Source organism: Amphiura filiformis, chromosome 16 (assembly GCF_039555335.1).
Source record: "Amphiura filiformis chromosome 16, Afil_fr2py, whole genome shotgun sequence".
NCBI lineage: Eukaryota > Metazoa > Echinodermata > Ophiuroidea > Amphilepidida > Amphiuridae > Amphiura > Amphiura filiformis.
In genome coordinates this window covers 2,057,013-2,077,124 of record NC_092643.1, presented here as the reverse complement: position 1 = coordinate 2,077,124, position 20,112 = coordinate 2,057,013, and the positions used below count along the sequence as shown (strand labels likewise).

The 20,112-nt window shown below is 39.6% G+C and overlaps 1 protein-coding gene across 1 annotated transcript; it reads left to right on the top strand.

Annotated features, from left to right (window-relative positions):
• Position 1: 1 nt before the first annotated feature.
• Positions 2-15,695, top strand: LOC140136348 (uncharacterized). Its single transcript, XM_072158079.1, has 2 exons — positions 2-34; positions 843-15,695. The coding sequence occupies exons 1-2, from the start codon at positions 2-4 to the stop codon at positions 15,333-15,335; spliced, it is 14,526 nt and encodes a 4,841-aa protein (XP_072014180.1). The 3' UTR covers positions 15,336-15,695.
• The last annotated feature ends 4,417 nt before the right edge of the window (positions 15,696-20,112 follow it).

Below are 20,112 nucleotides of genomic sequence, written 5' to 3'. Positions count from 1 at the left end.
AATGCATGATATTGTCGCAGCATTAAAATCTTACGTTTGGGAGAGAACTTGTGTGTTTGCGACATAAAATTTTTGTGAATTTGGCCTATGGTATAGGAAAAAATATATTTGCATGCATGAAAATTTTAGTTGATTGATGGAGATGGAGCTTTTTACCCATTTTTGAATGGGTACCTTTAATTTGCTGTTGCTGTTTTTAACATGAACAGAAAAAAGCTGATATTTTGATGTCGCTTTATTTTTCCCCTGTGATGCTTGATACAGAAAAAAATTATTATTTTGTTAAATTGTTAAAGCCATATTATAACATTTGCTGAGGAGGACGCCCTCAATATTTTTCAAAATATTTTTTACACGATTAAATTGTACTTTATTAAACCAACATACCCTGCAAAAATCAAGACACTCGGTGCTGTAGTTTTGTCAAAATCCGAGATTTTGAATAAAACACAGGAACCGTCGTTTTATTATTACGATGGAATTGTTAGTCGAACGCATACACAATGTTCATAACATGGCGTGCGGGACGGTGATCTACACAACTAAGGATCGTACCATAACACGACCGAAGGAGTGATACATATTGGCGACATCAGCGCTATTAGTAAATTCCAATTTTCTTTGCTTTGCCTCAGTTGTTTGGCTCAAAAATGGAAGGGGATATATCTGACAGTAAAAGCTAACATTTTATGACACAGAAATGCTAATCTGTTTTGTATGAAAATGTTATAATATGGCTTTAACTGGGGAGTCTATATTCTCCCTATCTATTTCTGTAGTATCATCCCATATGAACTTGAAAAATAAGAATTTTTTTATATTACTTCCAAACTCTTATACAGGTAAAAGGAAAGAAGCCATCACAGCCAAAGAAGACTGCTGGTCAACAAAGGACATCAGTTCCACCAGTTGCAGATGGCCCACTCGACCTCACTGTCTCTCGCCAGTCTGCTGTTCCTTCATCAGCTTCTCATCTGCCATCCTCCAAGGTGATATCAGAACCAGCACTAGATGCTGAAATTGATAAGGTAGGGGAGGTTGGGCCATCTACCGGTCCAATTAAACCACCAGCATCACAAGCATCAACACAAGAAGTAACCAGTTTTAGATGTTGCTTTTGTGGTTTATCTTTCACGTCTACCGATGTACTTCTGCAACACATTAGAATCCATACTGGGGACGAAGAAGGAGAAAGTAGAGATGGAGTAGATGATGGTAAGATGGGCAATGAGGAGGATGGTGATTCTAGGCAGACTCCCAGCAGAGTCTCTCCAGATACTGTCAGTGGTAGTACAACATCTCCTACAGGTCTAACCACAAAGTTGATCAAATCTACACATCCTGAGACAGTTGCCTCTCCAAAAGTACTAATCACGCCATCTACAGATGACCCCATGGGAGCAGAAGAAGAGTCTTCTCAGAGTCCGTTGCCTGATGGGAATCTGACATCAGAACAGTACCTGACTACAACCTGCGAAGCTGATAGTACAGTAGAGATTCCCATGAGTGTTAGCAAAGCTAAGCTTCTAGAACCAAGTACGTCTACATCTCATGCTTTGCAAAATAGCAGCTGTAACATCACTAAATCTACTTCTAAGACAGCAAGGGAGGAAGAGAGTAGAGCCGTCAAGTACCAGTGCCCTATTTGCCGTTCAGGCTTCAGCAACCATTTGGAACAACAGCAGCATCAGTTGTCCTGTCGACCACCATCAGAGAAGCAATTTTTCTTGCAGTCATTCAGTCTCAGTGAGAACCTGACTTGTCTAATGTGTAAAATAAGGTTTCCTTCTGCCGATGCTAAAAGTGCCCATCACTGTCATGGCTTAGATAAGTCTGTCCAAGGATTCAACTACATGTATTCAATATCTGACCAAATCACCAGCCAACGACACATTGACGCAGGACCAGGAAACCTGTCAAGTGATGTTTACTTCAGCTCTTCCCTAAACAACTCATGGACTGGTGGAAGCTCATCTTTAGAGAAGGATACCAACCCTGCGAGTGGCAGATCAACTCCAGAGTCAAAGAAGGGCAGGTATTGTGAAGGCTGCGATAAGTCTTTTGAATTTAGCAGGAACTTGTCAAGACATCTTCAGTGTAATCCAACTTGTCGAGCTGTCATGGTCGCCAAAGATCCAGGGTCGGTGAAGAAAGGAGGATATAGATTTAGTTTCATGAAGTCAAAATCTGTTGAAGAAAGTGCTCCTGGCTCCCCAGAACAAAGTCGAGAAGTGCAAAATTTGGATCTGGGGGCAGAGTTCAGGTTTGGTAAACGAGGTGATAAGTCCTGGTCTCCTACAGGGTACTCTTGCAAAGTATGTGGGAAGCATTTTAAGGATGGACTGAAGCTTGGAGTTCATACCAGATGGGAACATAGAGAGGGGGTGTCATATAGTAAGCCCAAAGGAAAGAAGTGGAAACACCATAAGGTGAGAAAATCTGTCAGGAATTTAAGTGACAAGGTTGTGTCTTGTAGAGCATGTCAGAAAACATTCAAACTTGAGAGCCATCTGGAATTGCATTTGACTTTGAAGAAGAAGTGTCGAGTTCAGCATGCTAAAGTGGTGGCAGCGGAGGGAGTAGACACTGCCGGTGCAAGTCAAGATTCGCCTGATCCTGATGATAAGAGACCAATTTGCAAAATATGCCATCGTAGATATTGGTCGATGTGGCATCTGAAATCCCACATGAAAGCCTGCCATAGTGAGATACAACCACGTCAAGGAAACTCGCCAGTTAAAGAAGGTCTTGACAATGTAGTCTGCCGTCAGTTTTACCAAGTTGAACATGTACCAGAAGCCTATCAACACCTGGACTTGGTGAATAATGAGTTCAGGTGCAAATTCTGCAAACAGAGATTCCACCAAAAGAAGATTGGGTATAATCATGTGCTTATCCATCTTAAGATCAATCCGTACGGATGTTTGTTATGTAACTATCGAGGGCGACAGATTGCATGTATACTTAAACATTTGAAAAATAACCACCACGATGCTCTGCAGCATTTAACTGCTGTGACCAAAGACTTTGGAGCCTCAGATGTAGTGCAAGAAAAACTTGTACACGATGAGCATGCTTTAGACCTCAGCAGTACATCAGCACCTACTACCTCAGCACAGGAGGAAACAGCTAGCCAACCTTTGCCCTCAAATCTTCCTGAAGTGGGAACAGTAGAGAATGTGGATTTTGTGTACAGTCCTAGTACAAATGAAGCTGATCTTTGTCAGCTAGTCCCAGGAGGCTATAAATGCCCATTTTGCGAAGCGTTATATGGAAGTAAAAGTCGCACAGTGTGTCATATTCGTAAACATACCAAAGCAAGACCCTACAAATGCTGTTATTGTAGCTTCACAGCATCATATAGTTACATGATATACCAGCATCTACGAAAACAGCATTTCAAGAACCGTCCAGTAAGAGCGCCAGCTAGAGGCAGAGGTAGAGGTAGGGGTCGCCATATGCCCAGTTCACCAGCTCGTTTACAATCTCCCAAAGTTGGTGCACAGCAACCTCAAGTGTCTCCAGGTGACTCTAAGTTTCCAAAGAATGCAATGTATTATAGTAGTTTCTTCAAAGCACTGCCTATTGACAAACAGTATACACCGATCCAAGTCCCGGACAGTGATCTGTGGAAATGTTACGCATGTGAAAAGACATCAATGGACCAGTCCGTGATTCTAACCCATGCACTCACTCACTCACAGCTGAAACCATTTCACTGCCTATTATGCTCTCATAAATCAGCAAGACTTGGAATGCTTATCAGCCATTTGCAGGATGAGCACAAGGGAGAGTTGGAAGCACATTTTGGTAGAAATGCTCAGTTTGACGACGCAAACCTGGAGGAACATGCGATGGAAATAGTACCTGCAAATGACATTCAAGATTTGCATATGATTAATGACAATAGTACTGAAGTATCAAATCAAGAAGCAAGTCCCAGTAACAAACCCACGCCCAGCTCACCGACTAAAAATCAAACCGTTAGTATTGAACTACGTCGTAGGTCGTCAAGAGGACGTCAGATAAAACCACAAAAATCTTTACAAGATGATTATGTCTATGACTTCACCGAATCTGAAAGTGATACCTCGCAGCACAGGAACAGTCCAATGATTCTCAACTTTGGCGAGTCTGGAACGCACCCGGAAACGCAGCCTGTTAACTTACACAAAACTGCTCAAGCAGGAGAAATAGCAGGTACACCCTCTAAGCAAGCCAAGACATCGTCTGATGCAGCTGCTGCAAAAGATGGAGGACCTACTCCAAGGACACCATTGAAATTCAATGTGGTTGTCCTTCCAGGCAGTCGTGAAAGGATCTATCTATGTCCACACTGTAATTTCAAATCCAATTACGAGTCTGTGATTCAAGCACATTTGGCGCTCAAGCATAACAGGGGTCAGTCGCTGAGTGAATTCAAGTTAAGCCAAGGAGCCAAGTCTGTTTCAATGACTGCTCAAGTAGACAAGATGGAAGGTGGATCCCAGAAAAATGTTCTTGGATGGTTTCCACACCAGTGGAATGGCAGCGGCGATGGAACAAATACAGGCAATGTGATAAGTAATCAACAACCTGCTGGAGACAGTAATAACCAAATGGCCTTCAAATTGCAAGATTCTGCTGTAATCACTGCCGATGAAGACAGAAACAAAGAGATGATGGATACAGCAAATACTCTTTACAGTTACAAAGCTGGCCCAGCTGAACGATCTGCCAATTTTGACAATGAACCACAAGGAGGTTTCAAATGTGGGTTCTGTAAAGAGCGTCCTCAAGGTAAAGCAGCGGCTATCGCACATTTGCAAGGTCACACAGATGAGCGGCCGTATTGTTGTGACATTTGTGATGTAAAGGAAGCTGACAGAGGGAAGATACTGAATCACATTCAACAAACTCATTCCATTCAGGTCCTGGATATCTTAGTAAAGAAACGAAAACTCTTGGAGACTTCTTTGAGGAATGATACTAGTACAGATGCCCTTGCTGATGGTACTGCTGATCTTGGAGATGATGATGATGAAGATGAAGAGGCAAATTCTGCAGATGAAGATGCAACTTCAGCAGATGATATCGATATGAATGATAACTCTCCGAACATCCTCGATGCTGAAATACAGTTATCAAACGCAGTGCCGATTACTCAAATGCTCGGCTCCGTTAAAGGATTCCGTATGAATAACATAAGAAAGAAGAATCTCAGTTTTTACAAGCAGATCATATTCATTCGGGGTCCCAAAGAAGACAAGTTACACATAGAACAGGACAAGATTACGGGACGCTGTATATGCCCGTATTGCAAAAAGACTTTTTCCGGTCGGAATGCTACCAAGCAGCACAGCAGGATTCATACGCATGAGAAACCTTACTACTGCAAACTGTGCTATCATAATGCCAGAAATATTTCCTCCATCATGAAGCATCTGCAAGCTGTACACAAGAATGAATGTAAGAGTAGCAGAGGTGCACCAAAAGTTGGGAAAATGAAATTGAGAGGTGGTGTGAAAGTGATGAAAACAGATGTGAAAGATGCTCAGATCTTGAAAGATGGGAAAGAACAAGATCAAGAGGAGGAGAAGAAAGGTGAGAGGAACAAAGAAGATGAAAAGGGTAAGGAAGAGCAAACAAAGAGCATCAATACATCAGAAGAAATCAAAAGGCCTCAAAGTCCTTCGCAGATATTACAAGAGTTCTTTGAATTCCAGCCAGGTGAGGTTGAGAAGAATCTTCAGCTGCAAGTATTAGCAGATGGTCGTTGCAAATGTCCCTTCTGCAACAGGATTCAGGTGAATAGCTTCAATACGAAGCGTCACATCAGGATACACACTGAAGAGCGACCATACTTGTGTAAGCTCTGCAACTTCAAAGCTATTCAGTATAGTGTCATATGCACTCATTTATTTAAGAAACACGCCGAGGAGGAAAAAATTGCTGATTTCTGTGCGCATAAGGGTGAGATGCAAGGAGAGGAAAAAGATGATGAGTTTATTGATGATGAAGAGATAGAAGAATTGCCAGTAGATATGAGTAGCCCTAGGCCCATGACAGATCAAATACAGGGTGCAAATGTAAAGATGCTTCAAGACTTGAGGACCAAACAAGGAATCGTTGGGTTCCAGCCACCAGGAAAGAGACAGTGGAATGCACGATGGACCAATTATTATGTGTATGAACCTGGTCCAGTGGAAGAGAAGTATAAAGATACAAGGCGTCATGTACCCTCAGGGTGCTTCAGATGTCCACTTTGCAAGAAGAATAACATCCAGGAGAAAGGCAAGTTTTTATCTCATCTTCGAGTCCATTCGGGAGAAAAAGCTTACCGATGTAAGCTGTGTGGTTACAAAGCTGGTCAGCAGTCTACTATTGTTCATCATGTAAGTAGCTATCATAAACTTGATGTTCAACAAGAAGACGAAAGGAAAGGGATTAGTACGTCCACAAAAATTGCGATAAGGAAGAGATGGGGGAAAGAATCAGGTACTATGCCAGTTGGAAGTGATGCAAGTGATGATAGACTAGCTGTGGATCAGTCTCCTGAAACCTCCCCAGAGAAAGCAAACGCTGAAAACCAAACGGATGCCATATCTCCAAAAGAGAAACCGTGGGAGTATATTCCGGGAGAAATTGAAACAAATCTGAAGGTACAGAAAGATATGAATGATGACTACACATGTCCTTATTGTGTAAGGACAGGATTTAAAATTATCAGGAGCCTGAAAGCTCATGTGCGCACTCACACCAACGAAATGCCATACAGGTGTAAGAAATGCGAGTATACGTGCAGACAGCAGTCGTCTATGCGATACCATGCTAGCAAGGCACACAAAATTGCACCTGCTGAAGTCTCTACTGGAAGTGGTAGTTTGGCTGATGTGTCCAAAGAAGTGGCTGCTCTTGCTAGTACAGGTGTTTCTTCCTTTGAAGGTGTGGTACAAAAAGCCACTGATAGCTCTGGTTCTGTTGGTACTGTAGATGAAAGTAAAATATCTGAAGAAGTTGAAGTTAACGAAGATGGAACCAAAGACTTTGGGCAGTACACTTTCACCCGTGGCAAAATGGAAAAACGTGTTCAGCTTCAAGTGAGTCAACTTCAGCGCGATGTCGTGACTGGTTCATATCTGTGCTCCTATTGTGTGCAGGGGTTTGGGTCGAAGTACAGTTATGTTGTTCATGTTAGAACACATACAGGCGAGAAACCTTATGCCTGTAAAATGTGTGGTTATCATGCGGCGCAACATAACTCCATGAAGTGGCACATCAAAACGCAGCATAAACCAAGCAGAAGGCGTTCTCAGAGCCTTGTAGAAGAAAGTGTTCATGTACCTACACCAGAACAAGATCAGGAAGAAGAAGGAAGTTTACTTGTGGAAGAGCTTCCTCAAGTAAATGATTCTCAGCCTTCCACTTTGAATCAGTCCAGAGAACCAGAAACCGTACATACATGTAAGATGCATGAAGGTGATGCTAGAGCAAAGAGTCTTCTAGAAGATGTTTGTGTGAATAGTCTCGCTAATACTAATGATAGGGTTGAAATTATTGACAGCACCAAAGAAACTGAAGCCATGGCTGATGGTAGGTCAGAAAGCAATCCAGAAGAGCTACCACATGGACAAGATAGCAGTTTCCATCAAGATGAACCATTGGAAAAGCAATTTTCTAGTCCCACCAGTCATACAGCATTGAAACAACCCCAATGTGTGTATATGCACAAAGTTGATAGCCAAGTGGTGGAAAATTATCTGGCAGAAAATGAGACCATCTCTGGAAACATCGCTCGATTGTTTTATACATTCTCTGTGGGCATGGTCGAGAGGAACTTGAACATTGAGATAGACCGATCTAGCAACCAATTTATCTGTCCTTTTTGCCAAGGATTATTCCCATCTTTGGAAGCGGTCAGAAAACATGGCCGATTGCACACAGGGGAGAGACCCTACTGCTGTAATCTGTGCACAAGGCAAGAATTCAACGAAAGTAAAATCATACAGCACATTGTAGACAGGCATAAAAGCGCTGTAAGAAAAGCAGCTAGGAAAGGTACTCCTATTCCAGACCGACCCGAGAAAGAAGAAGAAAATACCGAAGATGAGTCAAACGTCCACCAAGTGTGGGGTTGTATATCGCCTCATGTTACCTACACAGTGGATATAGATAAACGAGTCTGCTATGTCTGCGATCTATGCAAGCATAAGATTGCTGGATATCCGCAAATTATAACACATCTAACAAGATACCATAAAGTGGATGTTCCTAATCCGGAACGTGCTATACGGGAAGACCAAGCCATCGTTGCAGCCAATTATGACCAACAAACAGAGGATATGGATGTATCTCCTTCATTGCCTGCTGTTAGTCGGAAGTCTCCCAGAAGTGCCTCAACACTTGCAGTTCGTCAAATATCTCCTGGAAGTGCTCCAACTGCAACAAACATGTCGGCGTCTGCAGGTATCCAAATATCTCCTAGTAAAACACTTGTAGTTGATGTATCGCCAAGAAATACTTTGTTACTTGCGATCAATCAAGTATCACCCAGAAATATTTCTGCATTCAGTCAAGTATCACCCAGAAATACTTCTGCATTCAGTCAAGTATCACCCAGAAATGCTTCTGCAGTCAGTCAAGTATCACCCAGAAATGCTTCTGCAGTCAGTCAAGTATCACCTAGAAATGCTTCTCCAGTCAGTCAAGTATCACCTAGAAATGCTTCTGCAGCCAGTCAAGTATCACCCAGAAATACTTATGTAGTCAGTCAAGTATCACCCAGAAATACTTCTGCAGTCAGTCAAGTATCACCCAGAAATACTTCTGCAGTCAGTCAAGTATCACCCAGAAATACTTCTGCAGTCAGTCAAGTGTCACCTAGAAATACTTCTGCAGTCAATCAAGTATCACCCAGAAATACTTCTGAAGTCAGTCAAGTATCAGCCAGAAATACTACAGTCAATCAAGTATCAATTAAGAATACCTCGACCCTTGCAGTCACTCATATATCACCCAGAAGTACTTCAGCACTTGCAACCAGTCAATTATCTCCCCAAAGTATGTCAACACCTATCGCTAACCATGTATCTTCTGGAAATACATCAACTCCTACAGTGACTCAACCAAAACAGCAATTAGCTTCTGTAGAGAAAGTGGCCCCTGCAGTAAACACTTCACTTTTTGCAGTTGACGAGAAGCAGAAGTTGGTTGTGATCAATCATCAAGACAAGGTCACAAAACAGTCATTTGTATGCAACAAATGTGGTCACATGACTCTTCAACAAGATGATATGATGACACACATCACAGAAATGCATCCGGAAGCTGTGTTGTATGTGAATCCAATGAACCCACAGGAGAATGCTGCTCCGGTAGTACCTGTAGACCTGCAGAATGTGCCAGGATTGAATACATCCAAGCCAGCTGATGGTAGACAACGCCCAGGTGATGATCATGACGTGGATAATATTACCCCACATGATGTGTCAAACAAGCAAGGAGATGTTCTGAAGGAAGTGCAGTCAGAAAGTATCAAGAGTGATGATGATGAACAAGTGCCTGAGACACTTACGCCACAAGATGATGTACCTGAAATGACAAATGATAACCTGAATGCTGGTATTAAAAACCCTGAAAATTCAAAAGAAAGTGATGTGGAAATGCCCAAGACACTTGCATCATCGATAGCTGATGTACCTCAAGCGATAATTGTCAGTGACAATGACCAGAAAGCTGCTGGTATCAGAAAATCTAGTAGAATTATCCAAGGAGTTGAAAACATAGATGAAACGAAAGAACAAACATCCAAAGACTTTGTATCAAACGATGATGTGCCTCAAGCACCAGCGCATGGCAATACTCCTGATGTCAGAAGATCCAGCAGGATAACCAAGATTGATGACCAGTCAAATAATCTAGAAATCCCAGAGACACTTGCATCAAAAGATGAGGCTCCTCAAACACAAGGTCGTAGTGAAACCATCCAGAGTGTCTCTGGAATCAGCAGATTGGATAGAATAATCAATAAAATTGTCGAAAACTCTAAAGAAAGGAACACTCAAGTGATAGCAACACCTATAACAAGTAATGTAGAGCCCCAAACACAACTCGCCGGCATTAGTGATGAGAATGCTGTAGCTGTCCGAAGATCAGATAGGAACCTCAATCGAAGCAAGAAACTTGAAATGGATGCAACTGCCAACGAAACCTCTGCTGGTAGTGATGAAGTAATTGTAGCTGCAGAGCAGGGTGACAATAAGGAGCCATCGGAGGACACAGCGAAAATGTCACCACGAAGTGCTATAGAACATAATTATGCTAGGAGTAAAGTGGTGGGAAATAACAGCACTGAGGTGTCAAGTGAGACCACAGGTAAAATCCCTGTATCATCAGCCCTAGAGGAAATACCTGCAGCAGCATCCATAGGTATATCACCACGAAGAAGGGGAAGGAGACGATCTACTAGAAGAAACAGTAGTGAACTACCTGAGGCTAAGATGGTAGAGATGCAAAGTAGAGAGAATTTGTCAAGTGTGCCAGAAAAAGAAGGTGCTGCCACTGCTAGTAATCCAGCGATGTCATTGCAGCTGCCTTTGCCACAAGCAGGGGATGTCATCAAAAGGACAAAGAGCAGAGAACTTGAATCCAACGCTAGCTCTGACCATCCTGCATCTGAATCTTCATCTATCACTGATAAAATTAATGATGATAACGTAGATGAAACGAGCATAAGTAATTATTTCACAGTGACTATCGGCAACACAGAGAAGTCTCTGGGACGTAATATTCAGCGTGATAAAGCAACAGGTTTTTATTTGTGTCCATATTGTGATAAATCTGCAAGACTTTTGCAGACGACGAAAATCCATGTGCGTTTACATACAGGAGAGAAACCTTACCAATGTAAATTGTGTGACGTAAAAACAGTTCAACACTGCTCCATAATTACCCACATCAAAAATCACCATCCGGATATACTAGGCATTAAACCAAAAGAACCAAGAAAGACAAAGAAGCGATCCAGGCAAGTGACCTCTTCTCATGAAAATCCTATGGTACCGATGAAATTGGCCAACAGAGTGAAAAAACTGGGCTCAACTAGCCCGATGAAAACTAAGTACAAGAAAGTGTCCAAGACGTTAAAGATTGCTGAAGAGGATGAATCTTTTGTGGATTTACAACGTTCTCAACAGATCTATGAGGAGGCAAAGCAGATGGAGACATTGACAGGTTTGCAAAAGAAGAAGATCTCTCCTAGTGATGGTGGTATGGTCATAAAGTCAGAAGGGATCGGTATAAGTGGATTGAGACGGTTTGCTCAGATTCCAATTCCAAAGTTAGGAGTGGCAAACTTGACTCAACAATTCATGAAAGTTGCAATGGAGAAAGATCAAACTGTTGAGCAAGACAAGACTTCTTCTGGTGGCATAGTACCTGTTACAGAGAAGCCTGATGCAGCGCCAGTTCCTGATGAAACTTCTGCAAATGGTGCCTTGGATTTATCTGTACACAAACAGAAAGAAACATCTGCAGTAGAAAGTTCTGTTGCTCAAAGTAGTGGAATTACCAGTAGTTCTCGGACTAGCCCTCCAGTGCAAATTGAACAACCTGCCGATGAGAAGATGTTAAAGAGAAAGAAAAATAGGCGAAAAAGAAGGGGCAAGAAGTTGAAAAGAAAGAAAGTATCTGATGATAATGATGAAGAACAATTGAAAACAAAGAAGGTGAAAGCCGTAGTTGGTGTAAAAGACAAAGGTAACCATGGAAACCGTTACAGTAAAGATAGCTTTCTTGAGAAATATTACACGATAGATATAGGACCAATTGAAAAGTCGCTGACATTTGAGAAGGATCCTGTGACAAAGCGCACAATGTGTCCATATTGCAGCATGACTCTGAGCCATATATGGAGTGCGTATAACCATGTGAGGTTACACACAGGGGAGAGACCCTTCAGGTGTAATCTGTGCAACTATGCAGCAGTACAACTCACCTCGATTAAAACACATCTTTATAAAACTCACAAATGTGTAATCGGTGTTGAGCCGCAGAATGTGAACAGTACTGGGGAAAAAAGTGATACTGGGCCAACTAGAAAATCTGCAGGACCAAAGAGTAATGCTGATCTTCCAAAAAGCATTGACAGCTTATCAAGTATTCGTAGCGGGCCAATAAATAATGAAGACACACAAAGTACATCCATTGGAGCAGACGACACTTCTACTCGACCAATGGTTAGCAACTCAAAAGATGTTCCAGCTGCTCCATTCAATGTTTACAACTGCTTCTCCTTTATAGCACCAGTAGAAGTCACCAGTCAAAACTACGAGAAAGATCCTGCGACGGGTTTCATGATATGTCCACACTGTGATGATCCAATCGCACGGAGGACGTTAGTGGAACATATCTGCGGTCATACGGGTGACCTTCCTTACAGATGCAAAGCCTGTGAGCATAAGACGGCAAAAAGAAGCGCTATGATTCGACATATCCAGATGTATCATAAAGAAGATTCATTTAGCAAATATGTGCCACACCCAGGTAATGAAGCGCCTACAAGCAGTACTAAAATGGATGAAGACCCGCAAGAGCCATCCGAAAAGCTTTCGGAATCCTCACCCAAAAAGCTTTCGGAATCCTCACCCAAAAAGCTTAAAAAGAAGAGTCTGTTGAGAGTCAAGTATGTGCCACACCCAGGTAATGAAGCATCTACAAGCAATACGAAAATGGATGAAGACCCGCAAGAGCCATCCGAAAAGCTTTCAGAATCCACATCCAAGAAGCTTAAAAAGAAGAGTCTGTTGAGAGTGAAGTTAACCTATAAGAAGCCGGACAAGGCAACATCAGAAATCGTTAAAGATGAAGGGAAAAAAGAGTGTGAAGAAAGTGAAGGGAAAAAAGAGTGTGAAGAAAGTGGTTTTGACCAAGATGAGACAACTAAAGAGTTGATGCCAGAGAGCAACTTAGAGGAAGCAGAAGCAGAAGAAACTAGTAAGTTGAGTTCAGAGCAGCACAAATTGTGTCAATTCTACTCCTTGAAGGTCAGTAAGAAAGAAAAGAATTTGGTGATCCATAAAATCGGACGGTCTTCTTACGCCTGTCCATTTTGTCCAAACTCGTTTGTGCGGTCAGCAGATGCGAAGCGGCATGCACGTGTTCATACAGGAGACAATCCATACAAATGTAAGTTATGCGCCAAAGAAACACGACAGCAGGGCGCTATGCTCAAACATATCGAAAGGATGCATGCGACAGAGGTAGCATCTGCTACAGAGAAGGAGTGTGAAAATGATAACACAAATGGTGGCACTTCATCAAACATAGCATCTTTTACAGAGACTAGTCAATCAGAAAACCAGGGCAAAGGTGATGAAGGAAATGCTGATGAAAAGACTGAATCAAATGTCTCTGTAACAGAGACTAGTCCGCAAGAGAAAGCATGTGGAGATGATGAAGAAAATGTCGTTGAAGGGACTGCAAAAGAAGTGTTTGTTGCAGAGATTAATCAGTCAGAGGAACAAAATAAAAGTTGTGATGGAAATGTTCCTGAAGAGAATGCATCTCATACAGGCTCTGTTGGAGAGACTAGTCAGATAGAGAAAGAAGTCCGAAGTGATGATGCAGATGTTGTGAAAGAGACTGTAGATGTGAGTAAGACAAGCAAAGATGAAATGTTAGATATGGAATCAGAAGGCGGTGCACCAAATTTATCAGAAATTGCACAAGAAATAAATACAAACAATGAAATGATGGCACAAAGCAATGTGGAAAATAGGAACCATGTGGACCCCAAGATTGAAGAGGTGCATTTGACAGAAAAGGATAGTAATATTCAAATTCAGAAGACATATAATGAAAGCGAAATGTATAGCAGTGATGAACAAAGTTGTGACGCCTTCCCAGAGGGTGCTGTTGGTGAAGAAAGAAAACCAATAGAAGACATTTTAGAACAGTTATGGACGGATGTAGATGATGATGACCACACTGGTGATGAAGAACATCCTGAAGAAGGACAAGTTTGTGATAAGGAAGGGAATGAGCCCATACAAAAGAAAGCTAAAACAGGGTTAAGTGCAGATATTAACCAGGGTAATGATGATGATAACCAGGGTAAAGATGAGAAAAGTTGTGGAGAACAGAAAATGGATGTAGATGAGATGGAAGATGGAAAAAACACAGATCAGACAATGGAAGTGGAAAAGAACAAAGGTGCTGAAGATGATGAAAGAATTAGACAAAAAGAGGATAAAATGAGGGAACAAAGACAGATTTTGATTGGAAAAGGAGTGCAAGAAACTGCTTCAACTGCAGCTAAAGTTCAGTTAGTAGAAATTCCAAAAGTGGATGAATATGAATTTGAAGATGAACCGTTCAGTAAAAACCAGCGAAAACAGACCAGACAACGACGAACACCAGTGAAAGATATTAACAAAAAGTCAAAATCACCTAGCCCTGGGCCTTCTAGTAGTTACTATGGTAACCGAAGTACTCCACCGAGTCCTGCAGGTAGACGTATGAAAGGAAGTCCTCGAGGATCGAAGACACTACATTATTCGTTCGAACCGACTGACGAAGACACATACAATGTAGTGATGGAGGGAAACATAGCAATGTTTCAATGTCCACATTGTACTTATAAACACCGTACAAAGTCTGTAGTCCGTATCCACATTCGGACTCATACGAAACACAAGCCGTATTACTGTCATTATTGCGATTTTAACGCGACACATGGCACCACGATGAAACGTCATCTCTTTAGAGAACACAGCATCGGTACAGATCCAATGATATCAGACGTTGATATTAGCCAGTCCAAGTCGCCTAACGAATCCCCTCATTTCAAGTTCCGTCCAAGTAAGGAGGAGAAAACACTAGTCCTGACTCGTGACAAAGATGGCTTCGTTTGCTCGTATTGTGATAGGCCATTCACCACTGAAGGAAATTTACGAATTCACATTCGTACTCACACCGGAGATAAGCCATATCAATGTCGATATTGTGAATTTAAAACTGCGTATGGATTCGTAATGCAGAAACACATCAACATGACTCACAAGGATCAGCCTTCAGATCCTAATGACGATAAACCAATCGTGGGACTTGACTATACGTTTAATCCAAGTGAGCAGGAAACATCGAGAGTACTACGTCGCTGCCCAGGGTCGGATATTTACAAGTGCGAGGTGTGCGGAAGAGAATCTGTGCACGAATATGATGCGGTAGCACATTTGAGGTCGCATACGGGTGATACGCCATATCACTGTGCCCACTGTGATACGCACACAATGACTCAGTTACAGATCATCAAACATGTGACTAATATGCATAAGCCAATTCCAAAGAAACCGTAAGAGTGGATGGTCATAAGGTATATTGCTCATAGCAATTGTTAGGCAATCATGATGAATGTTGGGAATGAAAAAGGCTCAAAAAGATCAAACTTAAGCCCTTTTCATTCATTTTCATTTTTAACTATCAATCGCTATCAGCAATATACACAAAATTACAATGGTTTGTGTGTTTTTGATACTGTATAAAGTGCTATTTTCGCAGTGAATTTTTCACAATATTTCTGTTAATTTTTCATGATTTTTTTATTAATTTTTCACAATATTTCTGTTTTCGTGATTTGAGAAAGAACAGCTATATAGTGAAAGTCTATGGGTTAGAAGTATTTTCACAGGGTTTTAAATTTGTGACTGTTTGACTACAAAAAGTGTGAAATTTAAACCCCCGTGAAAATGTCCCATTACACAGTCTGAGTAGTCAGGCTCACATCACACACTATAGGTGGCGCTATTCGTCCATAGGGAAGTGGAATGTGCCTGTACGGTCCAAAAATGGCTTTACTGTAGGGCTCAATGGAAAAAATTACTAAAAATTCATTTTGACAACCAAAACCTAAGTGATGTTGACTTATGTTGGTACTGGCATAATAATGGATTCATAAGCTATCACATAGTGCAATCTATGTTCCACCAAGTGGACGCCTTTCGTTAAAGCATAAAAGCAATTTGTGTGTAAATCAAGACCATCCAAAACAGCTTTCTTACAGTAAAGAATAGGAGGTCATCTGGGGTCACATACAGTAGTGTACATTGTACATGTGCCTGCTGTCACAATTTCACACACAAAATTTTGGGCAATTTGAGGTCACTATTTTTGTCTGTAACTTCAAAAGTATATGCACTAGAAACATGATTGACCCCTTATTGTTTAGGTAATTTTATTCTCTTTCAAATGAAAGAACTTTCAGCTAAAAATATTGAACTTCAAAATTTTATGAACATACCTAAGGGTCACAGTACTGCTTTTCTGAGTAAAGCAAAATCTTAAGATGGAATTTGCTGCAGGATATTGTTTTTGTTGTTTGTAATGTAAACAAATGTTGAATGATTTGAAGCCGTTTGTAAAATCCATATGCATGGTATCCAATTTATCACTACTATATATTGGTTCACCTCAAGTTTGGTAGTGATGTAGATGCGTTTTTCGCTGGGCTAAGTATCAAATTGCACACGTAAATTTAATCGTGCAGAGTGAACACGCACACGTACAAGGGCATTCTGTCGAAGCGCTTCCAGTGCAACAGCGAAAAGGCATTGACATCACTACCTAACTTGAGGTGAATGAAAGAATGAGCATATTGATTGTTTGCTTTTAAGTGCATGAAATGGCTGGATATTGAAACCTTTAGAAATGTTTTCAGATTTGTATTGATTGATATTATTACATTTGGAAGTTTATAAAGCATAAGGCTGCAAAAATGACAGTATTATGATACAAATTTGACTTTGAAAAATGTTCAAAACAGTTGAAGTATGACAGTGACAAAAAGATTGTAAGAAGATATGTTCTATATTGTTTGTAGTAACATTTAACTTCAAAATGTGATGCCACTAGACTATTGACTTCACATATTACAACTCTGCATACAAGAATTGATTGGTTAATGGCACAATCATTTATTTTGGCAGTAATTTTGTACAAGAAAAGAGATTTGAATTTGATGTTTAGTACAATTTATGTGAAATAAGTGTGAATTGATGAATGAGATATGGAATCGGATATGATTTATATGAGTAATTTGAAAAGGATACCTGTAAATAGTTTTGTTAAAAAATTATTTTAAGAAAAATATAAGTAAACGATTCATTGTATTTTGTTGTAAATCAGAAGTAACATAGAAGTAATAACAGTATTATTTTTGTTTGTAGTTGAAGCATTAATAGGAAATCAGTATCTAGATGAACCAAAACCAAGTGTACATATGAAACAAATTTATTAATTTTGTATATTAAAATCTGATGTAGCTAGGCTTAATGATGAAAAGAAGATGAATGTCACACTAACACTAGGCAAAGAGACATGTCCAGTGGCGGCGGAAGTATTCAAATTTAGAGGGGGTCGAGGGACGAGCATATTTTGTTCCGATTTTGCTGGGAATTATTTTTGCGTGTGAAAAAGTTCAATTTCAGACCATTTTAGCCCAAATGAGGTCTGTTTTGCTATTTTGTGGGCTAATGCACACAAAGTGTGCAAAATTTTGAAATTTGACCATATTTGAGCCCAAAACAATATGTTTTTTGTACTAAAAAGGCAAATGTACAGGGCAATTATTGCTTTATGTTTTTCTTCTGTTATGATTATTGCAAAAATTTAGGGGGACGACGAATCCCCCATCCATCCCCTTCCCACCGCTGCCTATGGACAAGTCATTTTAAGATTATGACAGTGATAATATGTTTAGTACATAAGAGCAGATAAGTAACGTATGATTGTGGAAAGTTATGACTGGTCTTATACCAAATTCCAGGGAAAAGACTTAAAATTCAAATCTAATGGATTTAAATTATACTCTAATAAAGATTTGAATTTTAAGTCTTTCAAAAGTTTTGTCATTTTAATAAGTCTCTTAGCCTTATTTTTAAATCTTCGGAATTTAGAGAGTATGGCAACAAAATACCGTTCAAGTGCTTTTTGTATTCCAGATCCTAGATCAAAGAAGGGAAACAGTGGAAATAAACAATCAATTATAGTCATTCCATTAATTTTTTTTTTCTTTCTGTTTAAAATTTTTGTGTTAAATTCCAGGTGCTAATTTTAAGCTAAACCAAAATTCCAATTGTGCCTGCCTGAACAAGAGGCAATGGTTAAAATATATGTATTGTTTGTAGAATCCTTCCAATTTATTATGAGTAGTCCATGCTGTGATATGGACATACATGCGTAAGAGACTAAAAGTTTACCAGTTTGTTTGTGGAAGAGTGTGAATCCAAGTATCAGTATTATTGTTTCAAAATTGAAGCCATATTGTAACATTTGCTGATGAGTTCGCCCCCAGTATTGTTCAAAACTATTATTTTTACACGATTTAATGTATTACTAGAATATATAGTAAGCTAACATACCTTGAAAAAAATCAGGCTTTAGGTGCTGTACATGTAGTTGTGACAAAAAACGATAGAGCATCATATAATTTAATTAGTAATTATGATGTTGCCTGTGTATGCGATGCCCATAACACAAGAAGGTCATAACACATCAAAGGGACGGAACCCAGTCACGATGGACATTAGTGTCCAGAGGGCTGGTATTAAATACCAATTTTCTTTATTTTGCCTAATCTGTCATATATGACAATGAAAAGTAGCATTTTGTGTAAAAGAAAATATAAATCTTTTTTATTGAAATGTTACAATATGGCTTCAATTGGATAAGGGAACAGCCAGACAGACCGATGATGTCGTATAAACAAAACTAGTTTTGTTTAGGGTGGAGGATTAATATAAAATGGCTGATTACATTTCTGCTATGCTCTTAAAAAACAGAAAACCAGTTTCGTATACAGACAGGGAAGGAGAGAGAAACTAGTTACATTTGTAGGACGTTGTTGATCTTGGGAGTTGTTACATAAGAAAATGTTTTTTTGTCATAAATGTATATTGTAAGAAAATTTCTAGAGAAATGCTAAAATAACATGTCGTTAGTTATTTGTAAACACCAGATAGAATTGTAGTTCTTTTAGTGTATGTAAGATTCGAAAGAAGAGAAACTAAATATGTTAATAGACCTTTTTCCTGGGACAGCACTTAATCAATATTGGGTCTGAAGAACAAGACATGTGAATCAACAATCTTTTTGTTATCAAGTTTATTCATGTTATACCATGAGGAACAAAACACGACTTGCATGTTGGTTGTATCATGCAAAAGTGATTTTACGCACAAAGCATACTATTTTGCATTTGGAAATGAAGGAATTGAATGCTGGACCCAATATTGATTGATTGTTGATGTATGGGAAAAGATCTATAAATGTATATAAGTATGTTAGTAATTTTGTAATCGACTGTGTGAAGCTCAGTAAATGACCAACTTTAATATATTTTCCAAGCAAATGATAACACAGAGTGTATTATATGGTCATTTTCACAGTAAAGGGTGTAACTTTTGATTTTTTGGGTCAAAATTTCAAACCACTTAAATATGTTTCTGTTTACTGAAATCATGCATAGAAGCAACTTAAATTCCAGTAAAATAATGTTTCAAGGCTTAAACCTTTTGATTTCTAATAAAAAATTTGACATTTCCATAACATTTTGGTTAAAATCTAAGAAAAAATGTATTTTACATAACCTCAGAAAATTATGACATGAAAGCTGGAATACATGTGAAATCCCATTCCAAAGTAAGTCAACAGATATAAGTTAAATTTTATACCATGTTTTGCTATGTTTGTAATTGCAGTTTTGAAAATTTTAACATCAAGTGTCATTTACAATGGAAATTTCCAAACCTTAAACATATTTTTTAAGTTTTAATTGGGTTCCTAAAATAATTTGAATGTCTAACTTCATGTACAAATACTACTTGATGAAAGGAACCTCCCAGCCAAGTTTCACAGAAATTGGAGTTATTTTTTAGAATTGGCAATTCAAGCAATTTGTGTTTCGGAGGCTTCAGTTAACAACACAGGTGATCATAAAAGTAAAATATTTGGCTAACCACTACAAGTTGACATAAAAAATAGGTAAAAAATATCACAATTACCAATTTTCATGCTTTGCTTCTAAGTATTGAATTTCAGTTGTGACAAAAATTAAATTATCACAGCAAGTCATTTTTT